Source organism: Elephas maximus, chromosome 24 (assembly GCF_024166365.1).
Source record: "Elephas maximus indicus isolate mEleMax1 chromosome 24, mEleMax1 primary haplotype, whole genome shotgun sequence".
Taxonomy (NCBI): domain Eukaryota; kingdom Metazoa; phylum Chordata; class Mammalia; order Proboscidea; family Elephantidae; genus Elephas; species Elephas maximus.
In genome coordinates this window covers 41,701,471-41,729,184 of record NC_064842.1, presented here as the reverse complement: position 1 = coordinate 41,729,184, position 27,714 = coordinate 41,701,471, and the positions used below count along the sequence as shown (strand labels likewise).

Sequence of the window (27,714 nt, the reverse complement as noted above, 5' to 3'; positions counted from 1 at the left end):
AGGGGTTTCAAAAGTACTGGTAAGTACACAGGCGTTCACCTTATTATCTGCATGCTTTTTCATACGTCTTAAGTATCTCATAATAAATTAGAAAATGTTTCTCTGCCAGATGACAAGGTTCTGTGTATGTTGCCAGATTTAATGTTTATCTTGGTGATTTTAACAAGAATATGTTGCTGCTACACTGTTTCTTCCAGTAGGGTTGCTGCTGTCAATTTTTAAAAACATTCTCTCACTGAGCAAATATTTACTAAACAGCACGTTCATTCTTTCCTTCTAAATACTGAGATGCCACTAAATGCCAGACAGATAAAATAGGAAAAAAGCTATCCGTTTCTGCCTTCAAGTCACTTAGTGGAAGAGGCAAGGGGTAATCAAATAAGCACATGATTAACAGCACTTCACCTCATTACCGCCTCCTTAAAAATGCTTGCTTCTGTGTGTAGCAAGGCATATATGGGTTTTTGTGTGAGAGACTGACTTGACTTGTAAACTTTCACTTAAAGCACAATAAAAATTATTGAAAAAAAAAAATGCTTCCTTCACTTGGCTCACAGAATACCCTACTACCCTGGTTTTCCTAAATCATTGGCTGTTGCTCCTTAATCTCTTTTAATGGTTCCTTCTTACCTCTAAACAGGACACTATCCGTATTCACTCCCTTGGTAATCTAACACTTTGAATACCATCTATATAATGACATCTCCCAAACTTTTATTTCCAGCCTGGGCTATGTACTGCCAAACACAATATTCTCTTTGGATGTCTAACAGGTGCGTAAACCTTAGTATGACCAAAACTCAACTCCTGATCTTCCCTCAAAATCCGTTCCTCCAGCCTTTCTCTGCTAGGCTGCATTGGACAACTGCATATCCTATATGAAGGGCAGCCACCTGAGTTGTATAATAAAACGATCACAATTTTCCACCTAGAGAATATCAACTACATACTTCTGGTGTCGGGCCAAAAATCTTGAAGTCATCCTTGACTCCTCTTGCACACACAGTGCCTGACAATTTCTCATCATCTCCGACGCTCCAATCCTGATCCAAGCAGCATTCGTCTCTCACCTTGGTCTCCCTTTCCCACGTATCTTACCTGCTCACTTTCCCACATATCTTACTCAGCAGCCAGAAAGAGCTACTTAAAATCTAAGTGAGAAAATGCCACTCTTCTACTTGACGACCTCTGGTGACTTCCCATCTTTTTCAGAAAAATGGTGTTCGAGGCCCACAACATCTAGCCCTCACCCTACCTCTCACCTTGCTCATTCCATTATAGCTCTCTGGCCTTTGCACTTGCTATCTCCTCTACGTGGAACACTCTTCCCCCTAAAACCCATATGGCTTGCTCTCACCTCCTTCATTCAGGTCTTTGCTTGGATGTCACCTTCTCAATGAAGCCCTCCCTGACCATCCTGTCTAAAACTACAACTACCACTATCTCCATTCCCAGTCTTCTCTCTCTGCTTTGTTTTTTCCATGAAATCACTGCCTAGCTCACCTCACTCAAATGTAAGATCCACAAGGTCAGGAATTTTATTCTGTTCATCAGTGTATCTCCAGCAACTGAAACAGTGCCTAACACACAGTAGCCATTCTGTAAATACTTGTTGAATCACAACACACCTGTAAAATTGCAACTTTCAATTCCAGTGGAAAGTATAGAGTACCAGGAGAGCCTGTAGGGAGACAAGAAAAGCTTACCGGAGGAAGTCAAATTTGATGTGAGAACTGAAGATGAGTAGGAGTTAACCAGGATGTACACAGGCTCAGTGGTGAGAGAGACTAAAGGAAGGCCAGTGTAGCTAGACCAGAAAGAGGTAGAAAAGGTATAAAATGAGGATGGAGACAGCAGAAAGAAGAAAAACCATGAAATGATTTGTAGACTATATTGGGATGTTTTGCCTTTATCTTCAGAGCAACAGGAAGCCACTGAAGTGTTTTAACCAGGGGGATAATATGATCGGATTTGCACGTTGAAAAGATTACCATGGCTGTTGGGTAAAGAAAAGCGAGAGGGGTGAGAGTAGATGCGGCGACATCAGGTAAGAGGCTACGGCAGTGCTTCAACTGAGAAGATGGTATCTTGAATTAGGGTTTTCGAGCAGACACAGAAGGAACCAACAAGATACTGAGGAGGCTAAAAACCAATGGGATTGGGGGTGAGTCAGATATAGGGAGTCAACTGAAGGGAATTTTAACGTTTACTTCTAAATTTCACAAAGTGCTGTTAGATGTCCCAGGGGAATAAAAAATTAGACCGAGTCTATGTCCGCAAGTAGTAATTATCTAGATCTTCAATGTCCAAGCCACTAACCACAAATGGCTACTGAGCACTTCAAGTGTAGCTACTCCAAATAAAGATGTGCTTACGTATAAAATATACACTAGATTCCGAAGTCTTAGTACAGAAAAAAAAAAAAAAAACATAAAATATCTCAGTAGTTTTTATACTGATTACAAGTTGAAATAATATTTTTAATATAGCAGGTTAAATAAGATATATTATTAAAAATTAATTTTCGCCTACTTCTTTGCACTCTTTAATATGACTACTAAAAAATTTAAAGTTATTTAAGCGGCCCACCTTATATTTCTATTGGACGGTGCCCATTTGATAGGAAATGACAATACAGTTGTTGCAATTTATTCAAAAGGAAAAAAAATACATTTAAGGAAAAGATCGCTGAATTTGGGGGTGAAAACGTAATTTTTACAAAGAATTTGGCTTGTTTTGTTCAGGGAAATGGAATGAATTATTACAGCTTTTTGCCATTTAACACAAAAGCCATTTTCTGTTTGTGTCCTATTCCTGAAATAGATTGTTTTTCTGGAGAGCCTTCTGGGTTACAGGGAATAAGTCAGGAAAACACAAAATGTGGAAATGATAGGAAGTGAGAGATCATTTAGGCCTTCATTTTACAGGTGACAAACCTGAGATACTAAGACACTAAGTAACTTTTTCAAAAATCATAGGACTAACACTGGCTATGCTATATAAGACACTGATGTTTTCTTTAATTAGTCATAATCATTATAAATAGTGTTCAGGGACAATATAGACTTGTATATAACCACAACAAGCACACTGCATTTTGTTCCCAAAGAACTAAGAATGTATCTACCTTATATTGGTTAAGAGCTACGGCTGCTAACCAAAACATCAGCAGTTGAAATTTACCAGCTGCCCCTTGGAAACCCTATGTGGCAGTTCTACTCTATCCTATAGGGTTGGTATGAGTTGGAATCGACTCGACGGCAATGGGTTTGGTTTGTTTGGTTTATGGTACTGAATCTCTGAATTATCAATAAGCTTGTTCTGGAGTGAAAAATCCTATTTATATTCTTACTTCACAGAGTGGGAAAAGCTTCAGTTTTAGAGTCCAAAGCCCAGTTCCAACACTTAGCTGTGTATCAAGGGCAATTGTTACTCTGTCTCCTCATCAGTAAAATGGTATTAACATACCCAAGTTGTGAAAATGACAGGAGCACTACCCAGATACACACAGCACAATAAATGGCTTAGAGTGGACAGGTGCATAATAGATGTTAGCGCCCTTATTTTTATTAAAAACAAACGCCTTCCTTGATCCTTCTTCTTCTCTCCAAACTATCAACACAGTCATATTATAAAGTCATAAATTAAAGGTGTAGGGGAAAAGACTTTTGTAGCGAGATATGAAACCTTGTTTCTAATTTCCATTCCACCACTAAAAAGCTTCAAAGCCACAGGTAAATCAGTGAACCCTTCCAAGTCTATACCTTGCTTTAGTAAAGTGATAAAGCTGAATCAACCAAGACGATTTAAAGAGTTCCATCTATGACTCGACACATATGGGGTCACCATGAGTCAGAATCAAATCAGTAACGACAGGTTTTATGACTTGATGTATAACCATAAATGCCACACTAATTTCTAAAGTCTGATATAAGCAAGTTACAGCAAAAACTTTAAACATTTTAAAATTAATATGAAGTATAATTTGACGTTTCTAAAACTTCTTCATTTGGGATATTATAACGGGTCATCTTCTGTATTTAAAAGGAAAGTTCTTAAAACTACTCACATCTGGTTGGATGGCTTTAAATACTGGAACATCCATTAGTGTTATCTGACCCTGAAATATAAAGTAGAATATGACACTATCTTCTTTGGAATTCCATAATACAACACATCTTCTAAATTGAAATTATATTCTATACCAAAATATTACTCAATACACAAATCTTCAATTGAATGAAGTGTCGACTTTACAGTATAAGAGGCTTATCAGAAAATAAAAATTATATTTAATGGTACAATGGCTAAATTATTTCTAATAATCATGCTCATTTGTATTTTCTTGGGCAATAAATAACATAATGTTAGAAAATAATAATTAAAAAAATTCAGACATGGTCACACATTAAAATCAAAAACAAAAATCAGATCTACTGGTTCGCAGAACATTGTTCTTGTTATGACTATTAAATATCTTCTTAAACTTATAGAATCTGGTATTAATAAAAAGGTTTTCTTCTTGACTTAGAAAAAGTAATCAGACTACAATAGTGGCAACGTAGTATATCTAAGCACTTACATGGCTATGGACCCATCTCATTTATGGTTATAAATGTCAAACAAAATCCAGCAATATATCAAAGAATGCTATGTTATACCAAGCGCAGTTTTATTCCTAAAATGGAAGTGTAATTCAGTATCACAAAATCAATATAGTCCATTAACAAATTATGGGAGAAAGAGAACATAAATAATGTTAACGCCAGTTTTTCTAGGTACCTTTTATGATATTGCAGGAACACCTTCATATTTCATTTTTCAATTTTTTAATTTACAAAAAAAGTAAAAACACCTCTTAAAAATGTCAAGAAAGCAGAGTTGGCTTGAGGAGGTAGTAACGGTAGGGAGGAAAGTCATTACCATAAAAATAAATACTTATTACTTGCCAACCTGCAAGTATAACCTCTGAAGCTGCCCTAAAATTACCTACACTCTTCTCACCTCCCACCTCATCCCTAGCCCTCTGTGCTTGCTCCATCGTTGTGCTACCCTTCCCATCGATTTCTACATCCAGCTTTTGTTTTTGTTTTATTGTTTTACAAATGCCTCCCTTGGGCCTACAAATTAGAAGCTAAGAGCACCAGTACGTAAATTATGGGCAAAAAACCAGAGAAGGGAGGGGTGGGAAGCTCACCGCATACTCTTCTGGTGTAACCTTAAGAACATCAAATACCACGGCATCGAAGCTTTTCTTCAGTTCAGAACCTTTGTCGCTTAAAGATTCAGAGCTGCTACTCTTCTGTCAAAATGAAGGAAAATGCAGCCATTTTAATATCGTCTCATAGTCAGTGTGACAGAAATCTGATTGGCATTAAATCTGAGGAAATGAAGGATAGTGAGTTAAAAGTTTAAACAAATACTGTAGAAGAGTTATTAAGCAGAGCGTGCTGCCCAGATGAAAGAATACTAGATAAAGGGTCAGTCAACTTGCAATCTAACCTTGGCTTTAGGTTTTTAGGTTACCAAGTAAGTCATATTTATGTGTCAGTTTCCTCATCCTGACATCCTATCATTTTCTATAGAAAAAAAAAAAAAGATTTAAATAAGTTCAATCATTCTCGAATGGGGTAAAGGGAAGCCAGAGGAAAAGGATATATAGTTATTTATAATTTTTAAACAAATATTTATTTTTTTAAATGATAAACTTATTTTGATAACAAAAACCACAAGAAAATATTTAGAGCAACTCCATTAATTAAAGAGCTGTATAATCCATTCCTATGTGTTAGCTGATGTTTGTTGGTGAAAGTACAATTGATGCTGCTTTTTCTATTGTATTGTATTATAAACCTAAGTGTTTTCTGCATTAAGGCTACTGCTTTATGTTTGAATTTTTTGTTGCTACACATAGAAGAAAAAAAGGTGGCTTTTGGCCCTGAAAATCTTATTTATGTTAAATTTTCATCTCTACCATGAAATAAATATGTATTCTGTATTGGTTGGCTGAATTCAGAGGATCATCAGTGTCATGGATTGAATTATATACCCCCAAAAATGTATCAACTTGGTTGGACCATGACTCCCAGTTTTGTGTGGTTGTCCTCCATTTTGTGATTTTAAATTTATGTTGAGAGGATTAGGGCCGGATTGTAACACCACCCTTACTCAGGTTGCCTCCCTGATCCAATGAAAAGGGAGTTTCCCTGGGACGGGGCCTGCACCACCTTTTATCTCTTAAGAGATAAAAGGAAAGGGAAGCAAGCAGAGTTGGGGACCTCATACCAAGAAAGCAGCATCGGGAGCTGAGCGCGTCCTTTAGACACGGGGTCCCTGTGCCTGAGAAGCTCCTCAACCAGGGGAAGACTGAGGACAAGGACCTTCCTCCAGGGCTGAGAAAGAGAGAAAACCTTCCACTGGAGCTGACACCCTGAATTTGGACTTGTAACCTACTAGACTGTGAGAAAATAAATTTCTTTGTTAAAGCCATCCACTTGTGGTATTTCTGTTGTGGCAGCACTAGATGACTAGACAATCAGTGTAAGATCATTTAGACTAGGATCTACTACATGGTGGTAGGATCCGAGACCACAGTTACAGGCACAAAAAAGGAACCAAAATCCCATTTACCAAGGTATAGGTCAATCAGCTGTTACACATCAATTCTAAGTACTTGTCCTTATGCTTCGTTTCTACTTTTTTTCTCCTTTTTAGTACCAGCAAAATATCAAGTATAGATTCATAATCATTACAAAGGAAGGGGTCCATTTCACTAAATATCCTTAATCATTTATGCCAATGACCCTTTCAATTTGAACATTTTTTTCAAAATTAGGTATACAAGGAACAGAAAAAGCCATGGCTTTTTAAAATTAAGTGTTATTTTCTGCCATCAAAATGCAGGATTTATTGCTGTGGCTGCTAGGTACTGTCGAGTCCATTTTCGACTCATAGTGACTGAATGTGACAGAGTACAACAACCCCATAGATCTTCTAGGCTGTAATCTTTATGGGAGCAGACTGCCAGGTCTTTTCTCCCATGGAGCTACTGGATGGATTTGAACCCCCAATCTTTCTGTTAGCAGCCAAGCGCTTAACCATTATGCCATCAGCGCTCCTTAGATTTTGGACACTACTAGAATATTATGAAAAATCTGCCATGGTTGGGGAAGTTTCACATGAAATGGCCCTCTTAATCATTAGAAATAAACCAAAGTGTATTCTAACTGCCGTGAAAAATCTGGTTTAAAGAAGAAGCACAAGAAATACATTTACTTTTCTCTTACTGTATTAGAGAATAATATTTATGACCCTCTTAACACTTTGATCTCAAAGTTCCTTAATATCTTCAACTCCACTTTAGCTCAATTTTGCCCCAGCCATTTACTTAAGACTTTGCTGTCACTGAAAATATTCTCAGTGTATGGTTTCAATTACTTTTCTTATGCAAATGATTTCTGTATTTTTGTCCCTAGCCCTGGCGTCCTTCATAAATGTTATAAAGCATTTCTGATGGACCAGAAAAATTTTACTTATATGTGAACAAAATCGAACTCCTTATTATTGTTCTGTCCCACAACCTGTAAAGAAAACAGTCTAACTCCTTTCTCTGACCTCTATTAAAAGGGTCATCAAACATTATTCTCATTCAGTATGTAGCGAGAAAAATAAAAAGGGAAATATAAGAGCCAGATGCTAAAGTTATCAAGGTACGTGGGCAAATATCCTAGATCTATAGACAAAAGAAAAAAGGTAGTGTGATAAACTTATAATACATTAACTAGAGAGGTGAACACCTATCCGGTCAGCTCCATCTAAATACCCTAAGCTACATCACCAAAGTAGCCCTTCTAATATCCCAGTCTAACAGTTCTTTGATTTCTTCTATCCCAATTATAGTGGTTAAGCGTTTGGCTGCTAACCAAAAGGTGGGAAGTTTGAATCAACCAACCCCTCCTTGAAAACACTATGGGACAGTTCTATTCTGTCCTATAGATTTGCTGAACAGCAATGAGTTTTCTTTTTTTTTAATCCCAATTGTCACCTGCCCAGCATTTCAACAACCTGATCGCAAGTCCACATCCCAGACCTTGTCATCATCACTATGATCACAACCCCTCTCTGCCTTAAGTCCACTGTAAATACTCAAGAGATTCATGTCTTCACTTCTCTCTTGTTCTGTCTCCCTCTCAAGAACATCAGTACCAGTAGAGAAAAAGATACAAGCACATTGATCCTGGAATGGTTAGAACTGTGATGAGAGAACAGAAGAAAACAGCAGAGGCAAAGTGTTACCGAGACTGGTTTAGCAATACAGCTTTCAACTATGAGTGAAGAGCACTGACTGCAAACCTGGCTGCCTAGACGTGAAAGTTCAGATCATAAAAACTGTATCAGATGATTCCTGGAACATCAGAAAAAAAGGAAAGACAGTAGATATTGAAGAAACAGTTGTGTGCTAAGTCTAGAAGTCATCTGTTAAAGAATATCGAATCGCACTTCTCTGACACCAAAATGTGTGGAAATCAATCAATTTATTCTACTTCTCACACCAGCCAAATGAAATCAAATCAGTTCCAACTCAACTGCACATACAGGATCTCTTCCCCTGACCCTAGCCACCCGGAGCTCAGATCTCACCAATTAAAGGGTCCCCAAATCTGCCCAAGACCTCCGATGCCAACCACAGGCTTGGAAGTCCCCATGATAACCTCACTTCTGGCCCGCTGGCTCCCACTACTCCCTCAGGTTTGATAGATAATTCAGTAGAATGGCTCACAGAACTCAGGAAAGTGCTATACTTATAATTACTGTTCTATTTTAAGAAAGGATAAAACTCAGGACCAGTATAAAGAAAAGAAGCATAGGGTGAGGTCTGGGAAAACTCCCAATATGGAGCTTCTGTGTCCCAAAAAGGGCGTGTCACCCTCCAAGTACAGATGTCTTTGTCAACCACTGCCATGTCCAGAGCCTTAACTGGGGGCTCATTGTGTAGTCACCTTTGACAGAATCAATCTGCCCTTATCTCCTTTCCCACCCCCTCAAGAGATCTTTGTGGCCTGGCCAGCCCCAACCTGAGTCACTTCATTTGCATAATTCTCAGGTGTGGTCTTTAGGCCTCAACAAAGACGCTACAGTCACTGAGGAAATTCCAAGCTTTTAGAGGTTATCTCTCAGGAACTAAGGACAAAGACCAAATTCTTTAGGTAAAGTTAAATTCTTTACCCCCACACCATCACTCTCTTTTCAGTTTTTTTTTCCCCCAAGACCACTAAGAAACCCATTCACCTAAAACAGATGAATACAGATGGATCAAACTAGCTCTGAAGGGAAAACAAGGCCATATAAAATATAAGCAGATGTGCCCCTCTCCAGTCAGCACTGCACATAGAGCAAAATGGGTCTCAAGAGCTGCAAGATAAATATAGGCTACCAACCTAGCAGTTTAAGAAGCAGGGATCAGATTGATCATCAACACCGAAAACCAAACCCACTACCGTCAAGCTATTCCGACTCATAGCAACCCTATAGGACAGGGTAGAGCTTCCCCATAAGGTTTCCCAGGCTGTAAATCTTTATGGAAGCAGACTGCCACGTCTTTGTCCCAAGGAGCGGCTGGAGCTGCAGACCTTTCAGTTAGCGACTGAGTGCTTTAAGCACTGCGCCGCCAGGTCTCCTTATATCATTAACAAGATGACAACGAATCAAGTGATCTTTCAGATCACTCATTTTTAAAATTAGGAATTCTCAAATACATTGATTTAAATGAATGACTACCTCTAATAATAATTTTAAAAAGCCATATTGTGATTAGATTAAAATTTTGATATACTACGTTAATGAGCTAATTCTAGATAAAACTCAATATTTGATTTACAACTAGAAAATTAAGTCACATCTGAAACTCACTAATATTATCCACACAAAACCAAAATCTTCTGTGTATTAATTAGACTTAAAACCAATAGCTTCGCATCAAGGGATCTAGACAGTGTCAAAAATTCAGTGATTTTGAAAAAACAGAACCTTTCTCTGACTCACTTGTACTACTGCTCTCAAGGTTCATATAAAGTAAAAATATTCTAAAAAGAAATCCTAGTGATCCTTTAAAACTAAACTCAAGGAAAGGGTTTTAAGTAATAATTACTTTTTCAAATATCTTCTCAAGTAACAGGCGCCCAGTGACGTTAAAGGCTTTTAAATGTAGTCCTTAAATTCTTTCGACATCCTCCTGCATAGCAGACTATATTCTCAATCAATCCATTGAAAATGTTCAATTCCAGACTTCTCATTGAAGCTGACTAAATTATACAAAAAGAGATAACTAATGACTCCTTAAATTATTGTTTGCCGAGGATAAGGATCAAGGTTTCTAAGATGAACAGTGGACACATGAATGACAAAATTAATGTTTTAAAAAAAAGAAAATCCTAAAATATTTGCAGCCCTTTATTTCAAGTTCTGATTTAAGTCTGTAATTGATCATAATCCTTGAAATATTTGAAAGCCAGTTAAGAGAGTTTATAATTAAATGCCTTAGAAGTCTTACCTCAGAAGCAGTAGCCGCAATATTCACACTGCTTGCCTGTCCATTCATTAGGTCCATGCTTCCCACAACATCAATACGTTAACAGGAACAAGGGACCAATTACTTCACGTCCACGGCCACAAATACATTATTCCTGTAAAAAGCAAAAAGAAAAATTGAAATGTGTGTCTTATTGGAAGTTTAAGAAAGTAAATCCCATGCCTACCACCATGCCGAGGTGTAAAATACTTCAACTTTGCCAAACTCTATTTTTTAGTTATACCACTAAATTCAGATTGAAGACAATCCTGTACATATTTTTGAATGATTCGCAATACTAAATGGGCAGTATTCGATAGATGTTACTGCTATTTTCTTCACCAGCAAAGCAAAAGCTTAACTTTTCACTTATTAAATGAATACTGTATTTTTTCTAATTTTATATTAAAAAAAGTAAAGTATAAAAGACATGGCAAAGTAACACGTCATACACAGTAACTTTTTTTTAGAAATCCCATTTACCAAGATAACACAAATGCTTAAAAACAAAAATAAAATACTATAGAACACATCATAAAATCAAACACATATGGTATATTTATTTTGGGTTTTAAAGTTTTTTGAGTATATTAAATCCATCATGTCACTGATCTTCATAACTACCAATACCACTAATTGGGGAAGATATTATTATACCCATAAACACAAACAGAGCCTCTGAAGACACAGGCTGCTAAGTGGGAAGCCAAGAATAAAATTCAGGCCATCTAAAATTCTTGTCGAATATTCTTTCAACAATAAAATGCTTCTTTCCACATTACTAAATGTCAGAATATTTACTTGAGGTTCTAATCTCTTTCCACCAATAACCTGCGTTATGGCACTGTTTAGGTGACTGTTAGGTCACCACTTTAAGATGGAATTTTTCTTCCTCTTTGTAAAACGACACAGTGATTTTAAGGTCCCTTTCCAACTTTCAATTTCTATGATGTGTTTCCTAAGAGAAATAATAGGTGCTTTTTATAAATTAGGTGTTTTACACAAACCACTACACCCACACACAAAAAAACAAACCAAACCCACTTCCGTCGAGTCCGACTCATAGCGACCCTATAGGTCAGAGCAGAACTGCCCCAAAGAGTTTCCAAGGAGCGCCTGGTGGATTTTAACTGCCGACCTTTCGGTTAGCAGCCGTAGCACTTAACCACTATGCCACCAGGGTTTCCATACCCACATACCCACTTTAAAAAAGCTGGGTTTGAAACAATAATAATTCGCCTGATGCAAAGTTTCTTCCCTCCAGAGAAGCATTATTCAGTTGCCCTTGAGTCAATTCCGACGCATAGCAACCCTCCAGAATAGTGATTTTAAAGCACAGACTTGGGGACAACACCGCCAAGGTTTGAACCCAGCAAACTACACTTGACTTTTCTGAGCTTAGTTTCCTCACCTATAAAGCAGGGATAACAATAATAAGTACCTGCTTTATAGAGTTGTGGTACAGAGAAATGAGATTAATATATAGAAAGCACCTAAAATGGGCACACAGTACGTATGCTATTATTATGATAGTGGTGATAATATGCATTTTGTCTACTATCAATTAGACAGTCCACACAAAGCTTAAATTCAATAAAGTCTCTGAACTAAAGAAAAAAGATGAAAACCTCAGAAATACACTTCTGGCCAGCGTACGTTGATGGGTTCCTCCAAAACAGTTAAAACCCTAAGGGCAAACACAACGGTAAGAGTGACACACTTTTTTGCTAGGTGAAGCGTAACCCGTTCCTGGTTTTCAAATGCTTAAAAACTATTAGTAATGATAGCAGACTTCAGTTACATCTTAAAATTTATCTTCATTTCTTCAGACATATGGTAATCATAAGAGCAAAGCATTGCCCTAGAATTCCTTAAAAACATGTATTAGAAATCAGAGGTTTTTAAAACAATATAGAACCCATTTAGAAAGTCAACGTGAAAATGAATGAAGCACAGAAATACTTTAATTTCTACCAATTTACAGCTTTTCATTCTATAAGCTTTAATATCCTACGATACAAGGATCAACTTGTATTTATACTGTTATAAAATATAAAACCAACTTGATAATTCAGATTTCTTCTGAGGGCAACACTCAGTTTACAATGAAACGTTTCAAATAATTTCATCTCACTCTACATTCTGTGCATATTCATTCTGACATAAATTCATAAATCAAGACTGCCCTCTAGTGCTAAGAAAAAGAAAAATTTTAATTTTAATTCTTAAAGGAATAAATTTTATTATTTACTGAAAAAGAGATCATCTAATACAAACCAGATATAAACATTAACCAATTTGTAAACTACAGCAGTAAGAAATCAAGTTTTTTTTTGCCTGCTCTGAATTAAACTGTCATTCAAATATTTCATGAACATTCACGAATTGTATTAAAACCTATTTATTGTGTTTAAAAAAAAAAAAAAGGCAAAGCATACCTTAATGAAAATCTCGTGATGATTAGAAATGTCAATAGTATTTAACGACGCTGAAGTACAACAAAGCCTCGTATGATACTACAGAAACACTGCTAGTCCTAAAATACAGACATGTGTTCAGTCTTTTAGTATGTGCCTCAGGACCTAAGCCGGTGCTTTGCACATAGAAAAGTCAAATGAAACAATACAAATATATGCTTTAATATTTTATTTACTTTTCCTAGAGCTATAAATTACATAATCACTTGTAACGACTATGAACATCACACACGTCTTATTTTCCACTTATTCTCCTCAACTTCTAAAAGTCACTTTGACTGTCTTTGGGGTTTATATCCCAAAACGGCATATTTAACGTAAACATTAGTACTAAAGAGGCAGACAGTTACACCTCTATCAAGGAGGCCAAAACGAAAACCCACTGCCGTCAAGTCGATTACTGACTCACAGCGACCCTGTAAGACAGAGTAGAACTGCCCCATAGTTTCCAAGGAGTGCCTGGTGGATTCGAACTGCCAACCTTTTTGGTTAGCAGCCATAGCTCTTAACCACTACGCTACCAGGGTTTCCATCAAGGAGCAGCTAAGTAAAAAGAACCAAGCTGTAAGCTAGCTTAGCATGGTCTGTCACTCAGAAGATTGAAAGGAAGAAAAGACGGGAAGGATACACATTTAAAACTGGGCACGAGAATGTCTATTACCAATTCAACAAGGATTTACTGAGTACCAAGTATGAGGCTCGCTATGTATGAACAGGGGCGCTCCTGCCCTTGACTTAGAACAACCAAAAAAAGGGAAGTAATCCAGCAACTGCTCATTAAACCTGTTTCCATCGAGTAGATTCTGACTCATAGCATAGAACGGAGCTGCTCCAGAGGGTCTCCAAGGCTGTAAATCTTTACGGAAGCAGACTTCCACATCTTTCCCTAGCAGAGCAGCTGGTGAGTTTGAGCTGCTGACCTTTCAGTTAGCAGCTAAGCGCTTTAACCGCTGTGCCACCAGGGCTCCTTCAACCATTAGGGTGAGGAAATCCGAAATGTGTAGATTGAGTTCCCTGCTTAAGGTCACAGAACTATTACAGAAATGCAGGCACAATCTATTCAGTCTCCTAACTTTCCACCTTCTCAATGGTCTTCCCACAACAAAACCAATGCCTTTTTATAAATGAACATGGGATTAAAATTAAAGCCACAAATTCCTCACCAATTAATCTCATTTCACAATACCAGTTATACGTTCTTTCCTAAAATAATTCATTCTATCATCATGAGGAACGTTGTGCTAAAGACATTTAATAGTTTTACAAAGCATACTTTAGAAGGGTCAAGGAAACTAGTAGTGGAATACAATTAACTAGTGCAATTTCTCGGGAAAACATTTGGACAACACAGCATTGAGATGTTCATACACTCTGGCCCAAAATCTCAGTCCTGGAAATTCAACTTACCAAAGCGCTTAAAAAAAAATAAATAAATAAAGTTATTCAGTCAAACACTATTCACAGTAGAAACACCGAAAACAACTTTAATGCCTTTGTATTCAATCGCATTAAAAAATTTATATGGACAATTATAAGAAATATGAAAACAGCAGTGACAGGTACAGTAACAGACACTGAATCTTATAATACTCTTATAAAAAAGTAACTGAGTAAAATTAAATACCTAAATTGCAATGCAATATTTAAAAGGTATTTCAGAGTCTGCTTTCTTTTAAAATTAGTTTTTAAATAAAAGTTAAAGATGCATTTTATATGACACCCATGGAAGGCCCGAAGATTTAAACTGTAAGCCTACTTTCAGCATGTGTGACAGCTAAAACTGCAGTCTTCATTTTTTTTAATCTAAGAAAACAAGAGATTAGTCCCAGATTCCTTAGTACTTTGTTTCAGTAATTACAGCCACCAAAATGCTGAGAAGTAACAAAGACTTTGAGTTATTCTAACAAAAGTTTAATAAAAAATATAGTCGCCTTTTAAGATCATTTCTGAATAGCACTAAAAGCAAGATTATCTTTGCCACTTGCCTCCCTTAAAAAGTTCAAGTTATGAGGACAGAAATTAAAGCCCTAATGACAAGCTCAAAATAAAAAATGACCAGCTATATAAGCCAACAACCCCCTCTGAATAAAAGACAGGAAACACAATAATTACTAGGATTAGACTTCCCAAGAACTTCAGATAACAAATGATCACATACAGGCTATAAAACAGGAAGGATCAAAATCAGTAGCTCTAAAAGAAGAAAGAAAAAACGTAACATTATGAAAACCCAAAGAAAGGTAAACAGTCATAAAAGAACCAAACTTCAAAAAAAGCAATAGTCATTGTAAAATTAAGCACCTTATAATAACAAAGAGAGAATTTGTTAAATGTAATACAGAGACGAAGAAATTAAGCAAAAACCCCTCACAACAGTTGATGAAATGGAAAATGTGAAGAAAGATGAAGAGAAATGAAGGACCTAAATTAAGATCTAACATAGCTTAAGAGACTTCCGGGGGAAAGAAGAGAATGAAAGAAAGGCAATACTTAAAGAGATAAAGGCTGAGGACTTTCCAGAACTAATGAAAGACATACATCTTCATATTCAGGAATCTTGAGTTTTGAGCAGGATAAATAAATAAAAGAATCGTATTATACATACATCACTTTAAACTGCAGAATACTTTAAAAACCAAAGGGAGATAAGGCAAATTACTTACATAGGAACAAAATTAAACTGAAAGCTTCTCAATACCACCAACAGAAAAAAAATGAAATATCTTCAAAGTGCTAAAAGAAAACAACTGTCACCCTAGAATTCCATACCCAGCTAAATACTCATTCAAGAGGAAGCAAAATAAAGACATTTTCAGACAAAGAATTTACTATAAAATTACTCCAAATGGCAAGCAATCAAGACTGTTATATATATATAAAAAAAAATAATCTATCACTAAGTAGTAAAATTTGTCCTGGTTTCTGTTGAACTTTACAACAGCTGAAACTAAAGTTAGGCGTAGAAATAATTATCTCAACCATGAGTGTTAAGAAGATTAATATTTTGGGGCTATTGCCAAAGTGTTTAAAAGTTCAAAATTAACCTCTATTGCCAAAGTGTTTCAAAGTTCAAAATTAACCTCTATTTAACAACTTTTAAAAATAATAACTTGCTCTTATGTATAAAAGATAAATTACTTCTCTTATAGAAAATTCTATTATCTGTTTTATGCACTGGGATACATAAAACTGTACCATAATAAAAACTACAATTTATGGAGTAACTATCTAGCAGGTCTTCCTCAAAGTACTTTCTCATGTAAATCTTTACTCTATCATCAAAACAACCCTTTTTTTCCATTTTTAGAGATGAAAGAATAAGTAACTTGTCCACTCTTATACAGTAAGGCTGGGTAGCTGGAAGGGAGGAAGAAATGACAGATGGATAAAGAGAAGACAAAAAGATAATGAACTGATTCACGGATAGACAGGAAAAAAAAAAAAAAAGAGGGGAAAAAAATAAAAAAATAAGTAAGGGAAGAGAAGTAAGGAAGGGAGGAACATAGTGAACCTAAAAGGTGGTTCCTACTCTGAGAATATGTATTACTATCAGAGAATCAGAGACTACCACAACTTGTTACACTGTGGTTCCGCGTCAAGAGTCACATAGATTCTACTGCAGGAAATGTTTAGATATATAAAGGAAGACAAGTTGATGGGTAAGAGGAAAGGGAAAGCAAAAGCAACACATGCAAGAAGGAAAAAAACATGAAAAAGGCACAAATTTAAAAGTAGAGACGACAGAGAGAAGGTACAATGTGACAGGACCAGATTATGGAGGGTCTCCACTGTCAAGGAGAGGAATTTAGATTAGACAGAGCAGACACTAAGAGTCATTAAAGGTTCCTGAGTGGGAAACTGACCCTAAGAAGCTAAAACTGGCATATCAAGAAGGTTTAACACGCCAGGGGTATGCAACTGGAGCTTTAGGGAATGTAAGTAGTAAACGTGTTCCCTACCTATTGCCCAAAACAGCAAACTACCTGAAGTTCAGGCTCCCTTCCCACCTCAAGTTCTCCAACCTCCTCAGGATCCTCTTCCAGTCTTCTCGTTGTACAAAACCTCCCATGCTCACATTCTGTCTCCATAACTTTAATCACTGAATTTTACCATCTCCCAGTTTCTAATTCAAAATCCCTGATCACATGAAAATGGCAACCTCAAAGAGATATTTAACAGGAAAAAATTAATGCAATTCACATTAACTCACGAATGACCCTCACTCTCAGGGCGGAGGAAGGAAACAGTGGAAAAAGCATGAGATAAAGAATTCCAGCTCTAGGACTTAAACCAGCGGTGTTCTGCTGGGTAAATTATTTAATCTCTGAACATTGGTTTCTTCATTTATAAATAAGGAATGATAAAAATGTTCCTGAGAGAGACTTTGAAGAATGAAATGAAATCATGTACAAGAAAACACAATGCCTGTAGAAGTGGCATAGTATAAGGTACAGAGCATAGACTTTGAAGTCCAATAGTCCTGTGTTCAAATTCCAGCTTAGGTACTGCCAGCAATATGGCCTCAGGCAAGGAACTTTGCTGGTATTTAAGCAAACCCTTAAAGTCCATTTTTTAGTGACATGGTTTTTAAAAAAGCGGGGGGGGGGGGACCTCTAGGATCCCTTCCTCTACTTCTTAATTCCAGAAGCATTGTGAAAATTACAATATAAAAAACAAATTAGAAAAAGTGAGTAAATTATTCCTCTAAAAGAAACATGTTTTTAAGACATGTTGTTGTTAGGTGCCGTCAAGTCAGTTCTGACTCAAAGTGACCATATATACAAGAGAATGAAACACTACCTGGTCCTGTGCCATCCTTACAATCATTGCTATGTTTGAGCCCATTGTTGCAGCCACTAGGTCAATCCATCTCATTCAGAGTCTTCCTATTTTTCGTTGACCCTCTACTTTACCAAGCATGATGTCCTTCTCCAGGGACTGGTCCCTTCTGATAACATGTCCACAGTATGTGAGATGATGTCTGGCCATCCTCGCTTCTAAGGAGCATTTTGGCTGTACGAGTCAGAACTGACTTGATGGTAAAGGGTTTTGTTTTTTTTTTTCCAAGACAGATTTGTTTGTTCTTTTGGCAGTCCATGGTATATTCAATATTCTTCACCAACGCCACAATTCAAAGAGGTCAATTCTTCTTTGGTCTTTCTTATTCCTTGTCCAGCTTTTGCATTCATGTGAGGCGACTGAACATACCACAGCTTGGGTCAGGCACACCTTAGTCCTTGAAGTGACACCTTTGCTTTGGAACACTTTGTTGTTGTTGTTAGGTGCCGTCGAGTCAGTTCTGACTCAGCGACCCCATTCATAACAGAACGAAACACTTCCCGGTCCTGCGCCATACTTACAATCGTTGTTTTGCTTGAGCTCATTGTTGAAGCCACTGCATCAATCCACCTTGTTGAGGGTCTTCCTCTTTTCCACTGACCCTGTACTTTGCCAAGCAAGATGTCCTTCTCCAGGGACTGATCCCTCCTGACAACATGTCCAAAGTATGTAAGACGCAGTCTCGCCATCCTTGCTTCTAAGGAGCATTCTGGTTGTACTTCTTCCAAGACAGATTTGTTCGTTCTTCTGGCAGTCCATGGTATATTTAATATTCTTCGCCAACACCACAATTCAAAGGCATCAATTCTTCTTCAGTCTTCCTTACTCATTGTCCAGCTTTCACATGCATATGATGCATTGAAAATACCATGGCTTGGGTCAGGCACACCTTAGTCTTCAAGGCGACATCTTTGCTCTTCAACACTTTAAAGAGGTCCTTTGCAGCAGATTTACCCAATGCAACGCGTCTTTTGATTTCTTGACTGCTGCTTCCGTGGCTGTTGATTGTGGATCCAAGTAAAATGAAATCCTTGACAACTTCAATCTTTTCTCCGTTTATCATGATGTTGCTCATCGGTCCAGTTGTGAGGGATTTTTGTTTTCTTTATGTTGAGGTGCAATCCATACTGAAGGCTGTGGCCTTTGATCTTCATTAGTAAGTGCTTCAAGTCCTATTCACTTTTAGCAAGCAAGGTTGTGTCATCTGCATAACACAGGTTGTCAATGAGTCTTCCTCTAATCCTCATGCCCCATTCTTCTTCATATAGTCCAGCTTCTTGGATTATCTGCTCAGCATACAGATTGAATAGGTATGGTGAAAGAATACAACCCTAACGCACACCTTTCCTGACTTTAAACCAATCAGTATCCTCTTGTTCTGTCCGAACTGCCTCTCAATCTATGTAAAGGTTCCTCATAAGCACAATTAAGTGTCCTGGAATTCCCATTCTTCACAATGTCATCCATAATTTGTTACGATCCACACAGTCAAATGCCTTTGCATAGTCAATAAAACACAGGTAAACATCCTTCTGGTATTCTCTGCTTTCAGCCAGGATCCATCTGACATCAGCAATGATATCTCTGGTTCCATGTCCTCCTCTGAAACCAGCCCGAATTTCTGGCAGTTCCCTGTCGATATACTGTTGCAGCCATCTTGGTGACAGAAATAATGCTGGAGATTGAACGATAGAATTTTGTAAGACCAAAGACTTCTTCATTGCAAATACCTTCTTTCACCAACATAAACAGTGACTATACATATGGACCTTGCCACATGGAACACACAGAAATCAAATTGACTACATCTGTGGTAAGAGATGATGGAAAAGCTCAATATTACCCGTCAGGACAAGGCCAGGGGCCAGCTGTGGAACAGACCATCAATTGCTCGTATGCAAGTTCAAGCTGAAACTGAAGAAAATCAGAGCAAGTCCACGAGAGCCAAAATATGACCTTGAGTATATCCCAGCTGAATTTAGAGACCATCTCAAGAATAGATTTGACGCACTGAGCACTAGTGACCAAAGACCAGATGAGTTGTGGAATGACATCAAGGACATCATCCATGAAGAAAGCAAGAGGTCATTGAAAAGACAGGAAAGAAAGAAAAGACCAAGATGGATGTCAGAGGAGACTCTGAAACTTGCTCTCGAACATCGAGCAGCTAAAGCAAAAGGAAGAATTGATGAAGTAAAAGAACCGAACAGAAGATATCAAAGGGCAGCTCATGAAGACAAAGTAAAGTACTATAATGATATGTGCACAGAGCCGGAAATGGAAAACCAAAAGGGAAGAACACACTCGGTGTTTCTTAAGCTGAAAGAACTGCAGAAAAAATTCACGCCTAGAGTTGCAATAGTGAATTGGAACACTTTAAAGAGATCTTTTGCAGCAGATGTGCCCAGTGCAATACATTGTTTGATTTCTTGACTGCTGCTTTCAGGGCTTTTGATTGTGGATCCAAGTAAAATGAAATCCTTGACAACTTCAATCCTTTCTCCATTTATCATGATGTTGCTTATTGGTCCAGTTGTGAGGATTTTTGTTTTCTTTATGTTAAGGTGCAATTCATACTGAAGGCTATGGTCTTTGATCTTCATCAGTAAGTGTTTCAAGTCTTCCTCACTTTCAGCAAGCAAGGTTGTGCCATCTGCATATCACAGGTTGTTAAGGGGTTTTCCTCCAATCCTGATGTCACGTACTTCTTCATATAGTCTAATTTCTCGAATTACTTGCTTAGCATACAGAATGAATAATTATGGTGAAAAGATACGACCCCGATGCACACCTTTCCTGACTTTAAACCACGCAGTACCCCCTTGTTCTCTCTGAATGGCTGTCTCTTGTACAGGTTCCTCATAAGCACAATTAAGTGTTCTGGAATTCTCATTCTTCATAATGTTATCCATAATTTATTATGATACACACAGTCAAATGCCTTTGCAAAGTCAATAAAAACAATATTTTTCTGGTATTCTCTGCTTTCACCAACATCCATCTGAAATCAGCAATGATAATCCTCGTTCCACGTCCTCTTCTGAATCCAGCTTGAACTTCTGGCAGTTCCATGCTTATACTGCCACAACCATTTCTAAATGATCTTCAGAAAAAATTTTAACTTGTGTGTGATATCAGTAATATTGTTTGATAATTTCCACATTCTGCTGGATCACCTTTCTTTGGTATGGGCACAAATATGGATCTCTTCCAGTTGGTTGCTCAGGTGCTGCATCTGTTTACTGGAACATCTCAATTACTATTCCATCAACTCCTGCAGCTTTGTTTTTTGATAATGCCTTCAGCGCAGCTTGGACTTCTTCCTTCGGTACCATTGGTTTTTTGATCATATGCTACCTCCTGAAATGGCTGAACATCTACCAATTCTTTTTGGTACAGTAACTCTGTGTATTCCTTCCATCCTGTTTTGATGCTTCCAGCATCCTTCAATATTTTCCCCATAGAATCCTTCAATATTGCAACTCGAGGCTTGAAGTTTTTCTTCTGTTCTTTCAGATTGAGAAATGCCGAGCATGTTCTTCTCTTTTGGTTTCCTAACTCCAGGTCTTTGTACGTTTCATTATAATACTTTTGTCTTCTCAAGCTGCCCTTTGAAATGTTCTATTCAGCTCTTTTACTTTCTCATTTTAAGACATAAGTACACTGAAAAAAATTTAGTAATTATACACACACATAAACACATACGTGTGCATATACATATATATTCTTTTTAACTTTCAAAAAACTATTCAATTCTTAGAAAAAAGTTCTAACTATGTGTGATAGTTAATGTTATGTGTCAAGGTGACTAGGCCATGGTTACCACTATTGTATAACTGTCCTCCAGTTTGTGATTTGATATAATTGTCCTCCATTTTTGGTATTGTGTAACTATCCTTCATTTTATATTGTAAATCCAAAATCTCTCTACATTAATGAGGCAGGATTAGTGTGGGGTGTTATCTTGAGTCACACTCTTACTAAAGGATGTGATTCAAGTAATAGCCTTACTGAAGTCACACCCTTACTTAAGTTACCACCTTACTCAGATATCTGATATAGGGGGAGTTTCCTCAAAGGTATGGCCTGCATCCAATACATATGGGCACCCTGGCAAAGCCCTCATGTCCTGGATCCTGCATCTAGCTCATCATCATCTGACTCCAGTTCTTGGGACCTGAGCCAGCAGTCTGCTGTATGACCTGCCAATTCTGGGATTTGCCAGGTTCCACAGCCCTGTGGGCCAGCAGCCTGTCATGTGACCTAATTCAGGATTTGTCAGGTACTGCAACCACGTGAGTCAGGAGAAGCCTCCAGCCTGACGCCTGATCCATGGAGTTGGGGACCTGCCAGCCTCCACAACCAGGTGTGCCATTTCTTCACTGGTTTTGCTTCTCTAGAGAACCCAGCCTAAGACAATATGTAAACACGTTAGCCAATTTAATAACTATATCTCTTAGAAAAAGGAGATGAACCTACAAAGAGTTTGCAATACTAAATCAATGGACTTAATGATTTAAGAGCCTACCGTAAGAGGCAGGACCAAGATGGCTCACTAGGCAGAAGCTCCCGCTGACCCCTCTTGCAACAAAGACTTGGAAAAACAAGTGAATTGATTACATACGTGGCAATCTACAAACCCTGACCATCAAACTCAGAACTAAGGAATTGACCTGAGTAACAGGGGAGCGAGAATCTGTGTGCTAAAAGAGCCAGCAGTCCAGGAGACTGGCGAGCCACGCCCCAGCCCTGAGCCCTCAGGGGAGCAAGAATCCACGCACCCTGAAGGAGTGAGCAGTCCCGGAGACCGGTGAGCCGCACCCCAGCTCTGAGCTCTCAGGGCAGTGAGAATCTGTGCGCCCTGAAGAAGCGAGCAGTCCCAGAGGCTGGTGAGCAGCGCCCCAGCCCTGAGCCCTCAGGGGAGCGAGAATCCAAGCGCCCTGAAGGAGTGAGCAGTCCCAGAGACTGGTGAACCGTGCGCGCCCCAGCCCTGAGCCCTCAACAGAGCGTGAATCCGCATGCGCCAAAGCAGCAAGCAGTCCTGGAGACCGGCGTGCTGCCCCCAAGCCTTGAGCTCTCAGGGGAGCGAGAATCTGCTCGCTGAAGCACAGAGCAGTTCTGAAAACTGGGGGTGTGACGCCCCAGCCCTGAGCCCTCAGGGGAGAGAGAATCCGCGTGCTGGGGCACCGACCAGTTCCGGAGACCAAGGCGCCACACCTCAGCCCTGAGCCCTCAGGGGAAGGAGAAACCATATGCTGAAGAAGCTACCAGTTCCAGAGCCCGGCAAGCCGTGCCCCAGACCTGAACCCTTGCAGAGCCTTGAGGCCAGAGCTGTGATGATTGTGGCTTCCTGAGACAAGGCAAGCAGAGATGCAGCGCTAACCCCCTGGGGCAATCTCCGCAGGGACCCAGCCAGGGCACACACGTTACACACCCCTCAGATAAATCTCAGTTAAAACAGTCCTGACCAAACAAGATAAGTGAATTTATCTATTTTACTCTCTTCTATCTATCTGATCCCTCCCCTCCCTGCCCCAGCTGGCTTCATTCACAGTGGAACTCCCTGGGCCAGAGACTGAAGTGCTTTGCCATTTTTTTTTTCCTAACCCATTCTCCTGGCTTGAAAAAGGAGCAATTAACAATCAGGTGAAAAACCCTTTCCTGATTTCTCTAAACTGGAGTAGCAGTACAGAACCAGCACCATCGAGGCATAAGAGATCCACGGTCTTTGGCTTTCACCCCTTCGTGGAACCAGGTGGCTATTTTAATGCAAAGGCAATTCTTTTAGAGATCTGACTGTAACTGTTGTAGCAGAGCAGTGGAAAGGCAAGTTTTCGAGGTCTGATAACGCTCTGCCTGTTAAACAGAGAGAGACCTCACAGATCCGCAGCAGGAAACTGAGGGTGAGGCTCCATCCACACCACCTAACCACCTGCTAAAGGGGTCTGAGGATAGCGACACCTACCAATTTTTAGAGGTACAAGCACTGGGTGCCTAAGTTACAGCTGCAGAGCCCACGCACCAGGGCACTCTAGAGAATACAGATGCTCCTTCCTCACTGGCATTTGGCGGAAGGCTATCAGCACCCTGCCCTCCTCGGAGTGTGACCTCCTGCCGCTACTAGAAACCGGTGCATACAACCATCACTTAACTCCTCTAAGATAGCGGGGGAGAGCCTATATCACGCACCAGGTGACCCACTATCGGGACACCTGAGCTGATTCTACTCAAGAATAGTGAATGGACTCATAGGCTCATATACCGGGTAACAGCTCAAACCAACTGGTAACAGGACATAAGTGATTCAAAGGCTCCAACAATTAAGTTAGCACACTCTAGTAGCTCATCTAGGTGTGCTGAAACAAAACAAAACAAGAACATAAGACTCAGTAAGCAAATATAAATCATTACAATAACTTATAGATGGCTCAGAGACAGCAGTTGATATCAAATCACATAAAGCAGACCATGATTGCTTCTACAAACCCCCCAATCAAAGAATCAAAATCTTTCCCAAATGAAGATACATTCCTGGAATTGCCAGACGTAGAATATAAAAAACTAATATACAGAATGCTTCAAGACATCAGGGATGACCTCAGAAATGAAATAAGCCAAGGCACACACTGATAAAGCAGTTGAAGAAATCAAAAAGATTATTCAAGAACATAGTGAAAAAATTAACAAGCTGAAAGAATCCATACAGAGGCAGCATTCAGAAATCCAAAAGATTAACAATAAAATTACAGAATTAAACAACTCAATAGTAAGTCAGGGGAGCAGAATCGAGGAACAAGAATGGAGAGTGGGGGAGCTGGAGGATAAGGCAAATGACACCAATATAGTTGAAGAAAATCAGATAAAAGAATTTTAAAAAATGAAGAAATCTTAAGAATCATGTGGGACTCTATCAAGAAGAATAATGTGTGTGTGATTGGAGTTCCAGAACAGGGAGGGATAACAGAAAATACAGAGAGAATAGTTGAAGACCTGTTGGCAAAAAACTTCCCTGGCATTGTGAAAGATAAAACGATATCTATCCAAGATGCTCATTGAACCCCATACAAGATAGATCCCAAAAGAAAATCACCAAGACATGTTATCATCAAATTTGCCAAAACCAAAGATAAAGAGAAAATTTCAAAAGCAGCCAGGGATAAACAAAAAGTCACCTACAAAGGAGAATCAATAATAAGTTCAGACTACTCGGCAGAAGCCATGCAGGCAAGAAGGCAATGGGATGACATATATAGAGCTCTGCAGGAGAAAAACTGCCAACCAAGGATCATATATCCAGCAAAACTCTCTCTCAAATATGAAGGTGAAATTAAGACATTACAGATAAACACAAGCTTAGAGAATTTCCAAAAACCAAACCAAAGCTACAAGAATTACTAAAGGAAATTCTTTGGTCAGAAAAACAATAATATCAGATACCAACACAACACAAGATCACAAAACAGAGCATCCTGATATCAACTCAGATAGGGAAATCACAAAAACATATTAAAATTAAAAAAAAAATGCTCAAAACAGGGAATCATTGATGCCATTATGTAAAAGATTACAATAATCAAAAAAGAGGGTCTAAATACAGAAGGCACAGATTGTCCATATGGAGAGGAAACCCAGGAGATATAGGACGACACAAGTTAGATTTTTACGTAGAAAAATAGGGGTAAATATTAAGGTAACCATGAAGAGGTCTAACAATTCCATACTTCAAAATAAAAACCAAGATAAACATAATGACTCAGCAAAAATAAATTCAACTATTATGAAAATGAGGAATGCACAATTTACAAAGAAAAACTTCTCAGCACAAAAAGTGGAAAAATGAATTGTCAACAACACACAAAAAAGGCATCAAAATGACAGCACTAAACTCATACACTTATCTATAATTATGCTGAATGTAAAAGGTCTAAATGCACCAATAAAGAGACACAGTCGCAGACTGGATAAAAAAACACGATCCGTCTATATGCAGCCTACAAGAGACACACCTTAGACTTAGAGACACGAATAGACTAAAACTCAAAGGATGGAAAAACTATATCGAGCAAACAACAATCAAAAAAGAGCAGGAGTGGCAATATTAATTTCTGACAAAATAGACTCTAAAGTTAAATCCACCAAAAAGGATAAAGACGGGCACTACATAATGACTAATGGGACAATTTACCAGGAAGATATAACGATATTAAATATGTATGCACCCAATGACAGTGCTAAAGATACATAAAACAAACTCTAACAGAACAGAAAAGTGAGACAGACACCTCCACAATTATAGTAGGAGACTTCAACACACCACTTTCAGTGAAGGACAGGACATCCAGTAAGAAGCTCCATAAAGACATGAAGATCCAATTGCCACAATCAACCTACTTGATCTCATAGACTTCTACAGAACACTCTATCCGACTGCTACAACGTGTATTTTCTTTTCTAGTGCACATGGAACATTCTCTAGAACAGACCACATATTAGGTCATAAAGCAAGCCTTTGCAGAATCCAAAACCATGAAATATTACAAAGCATCTTCTCAGACCCCAGGGCCATAAAAGTAGAAGTCAGTAACACAAAAAGCAGGGAAAAGAAATTGAATACTTGGAAACTGAACAATATCCTGCTCGAAAAAGACTGGGTTATAGAAGACATTAAGGAGGGAATAAAGAAATTCAGAGAATGCAATGAGACTGAAAACACTTCCTATCAGAACCCTTGGGACACAGCTAAAGCAGTGCTCAGAGGTCAATTTATATCAATAAATACACACATACAAGAAGAAAGAGCCAAAATCAAAGAACTGTCCCTACAACTTGAACAAATAGAAAGAGAGCAACAAAAGAAACCGTCAGGCACCAGAAGAAAACAAATAATAAAAATTAGAGCAGAATTAGATGAATTAGAGAACAGAAAAAAAAAATTTAAAGAGTTAACAAGGCCAAAAGCTGATTCTTTGAAAAAATCACCAAAATTGATAAACCACTGGCCAGACTGACTGAAGAAATACAGGAAAGGAAACAAATAACCCAAATAAGAAATGAGATGGGCCATATCACAACAGACTCACCTGAAATTAAAATAATCATATCAGATTACTGCGAAAAGTTGTACTCTAACAAATTTGAAAACCTAGAAGAAATGGATGAATTCCTAGAAACACATTACCTACTTAAACTAACACAAACGGAGGTAGAACAACTAAATAGACCCATAACAAAAAAACAGATTGAAAAGGTAATCGAAAAACTCTCCCCCCAGAAAAAGCCCTGGCCCTGACGGCTTCACTGCAGAGTTCTACCAAACTTTCAGAGAAGACTCAACATCACTACTACAAAAGCTATTTCAAAGCATAGAAAAGGACGGAATACTCCCTAACTCATTCTATGAAGCCAGAATATCCTTGATACGAAAACCAGCTAAAGACAACACAAAAAAAAAGAATATTACAAACCTATATCCCTCATGAACACAGATGCAAAAATCCTCAACAGAATTCAACAACATATCAAAAAAATAATTGGGATAATCCAAGTGGGATTATACCAGGTATGCAAGGATGGTTCAATATTTGAAAAACAATTAATGTAAAACAAAAGACATGAACCACATGATTTTATCAATTGATGCAGAAAAGGCATTTGACAAACTCCAACACCCATTCATGATAAAAACTCTCAACAAAATAGGAATAGAAGGAAAATACCTCAACGTAATAAAGGGCATTTATACAAAGCCAACAGCCAACATCACCCTTAACGGAGAGATTCTAAAAACACTCCCCTTAAGAACGGGAACCAGGCAAGGATGCCCCTTATCAC

At 38.3% G+C, this 27,714-nt stretch overlaps 1 protein-coding gene across 11 annotated transcripts in view; it reads right to left on the bottom strand.

Annotated features, from left to right (window-relative positions):
* RALGPS2 (Ral GEF with PH domain and SH3 binding motif 2) overlaps nt 1-27,714 on the bottom strand; it is a 245,650-nt gene that overhangs the window by 105,364 nt on the left and 112,572 nt on the right. For all 11 annotated transcript variants that reach the window (XM_049868433.1, XM_049868434.1, XM_049868436.1 and 8 more), the window contains 3 exons: nt 10,550-10,682; nt 5,198-5,302; nt 4,070-4,120 (listed from right to left, as the gene is read on the bottom strand). In XM_049868433.1, coding sequence (XP_049724390.1) covers nt 4,070-4,120; nt 5,198-5,302; nt 10,550-10,606 — 213 coding nt within the window. In that variant the 5' untranslated portion in view covers nt 10,607-10,682. The remainder of the gene's footprint in view (nt 1-4,069; nt 4,121-5,197; nt 5,303-10,549; nt 10,683-27,714) is intronic.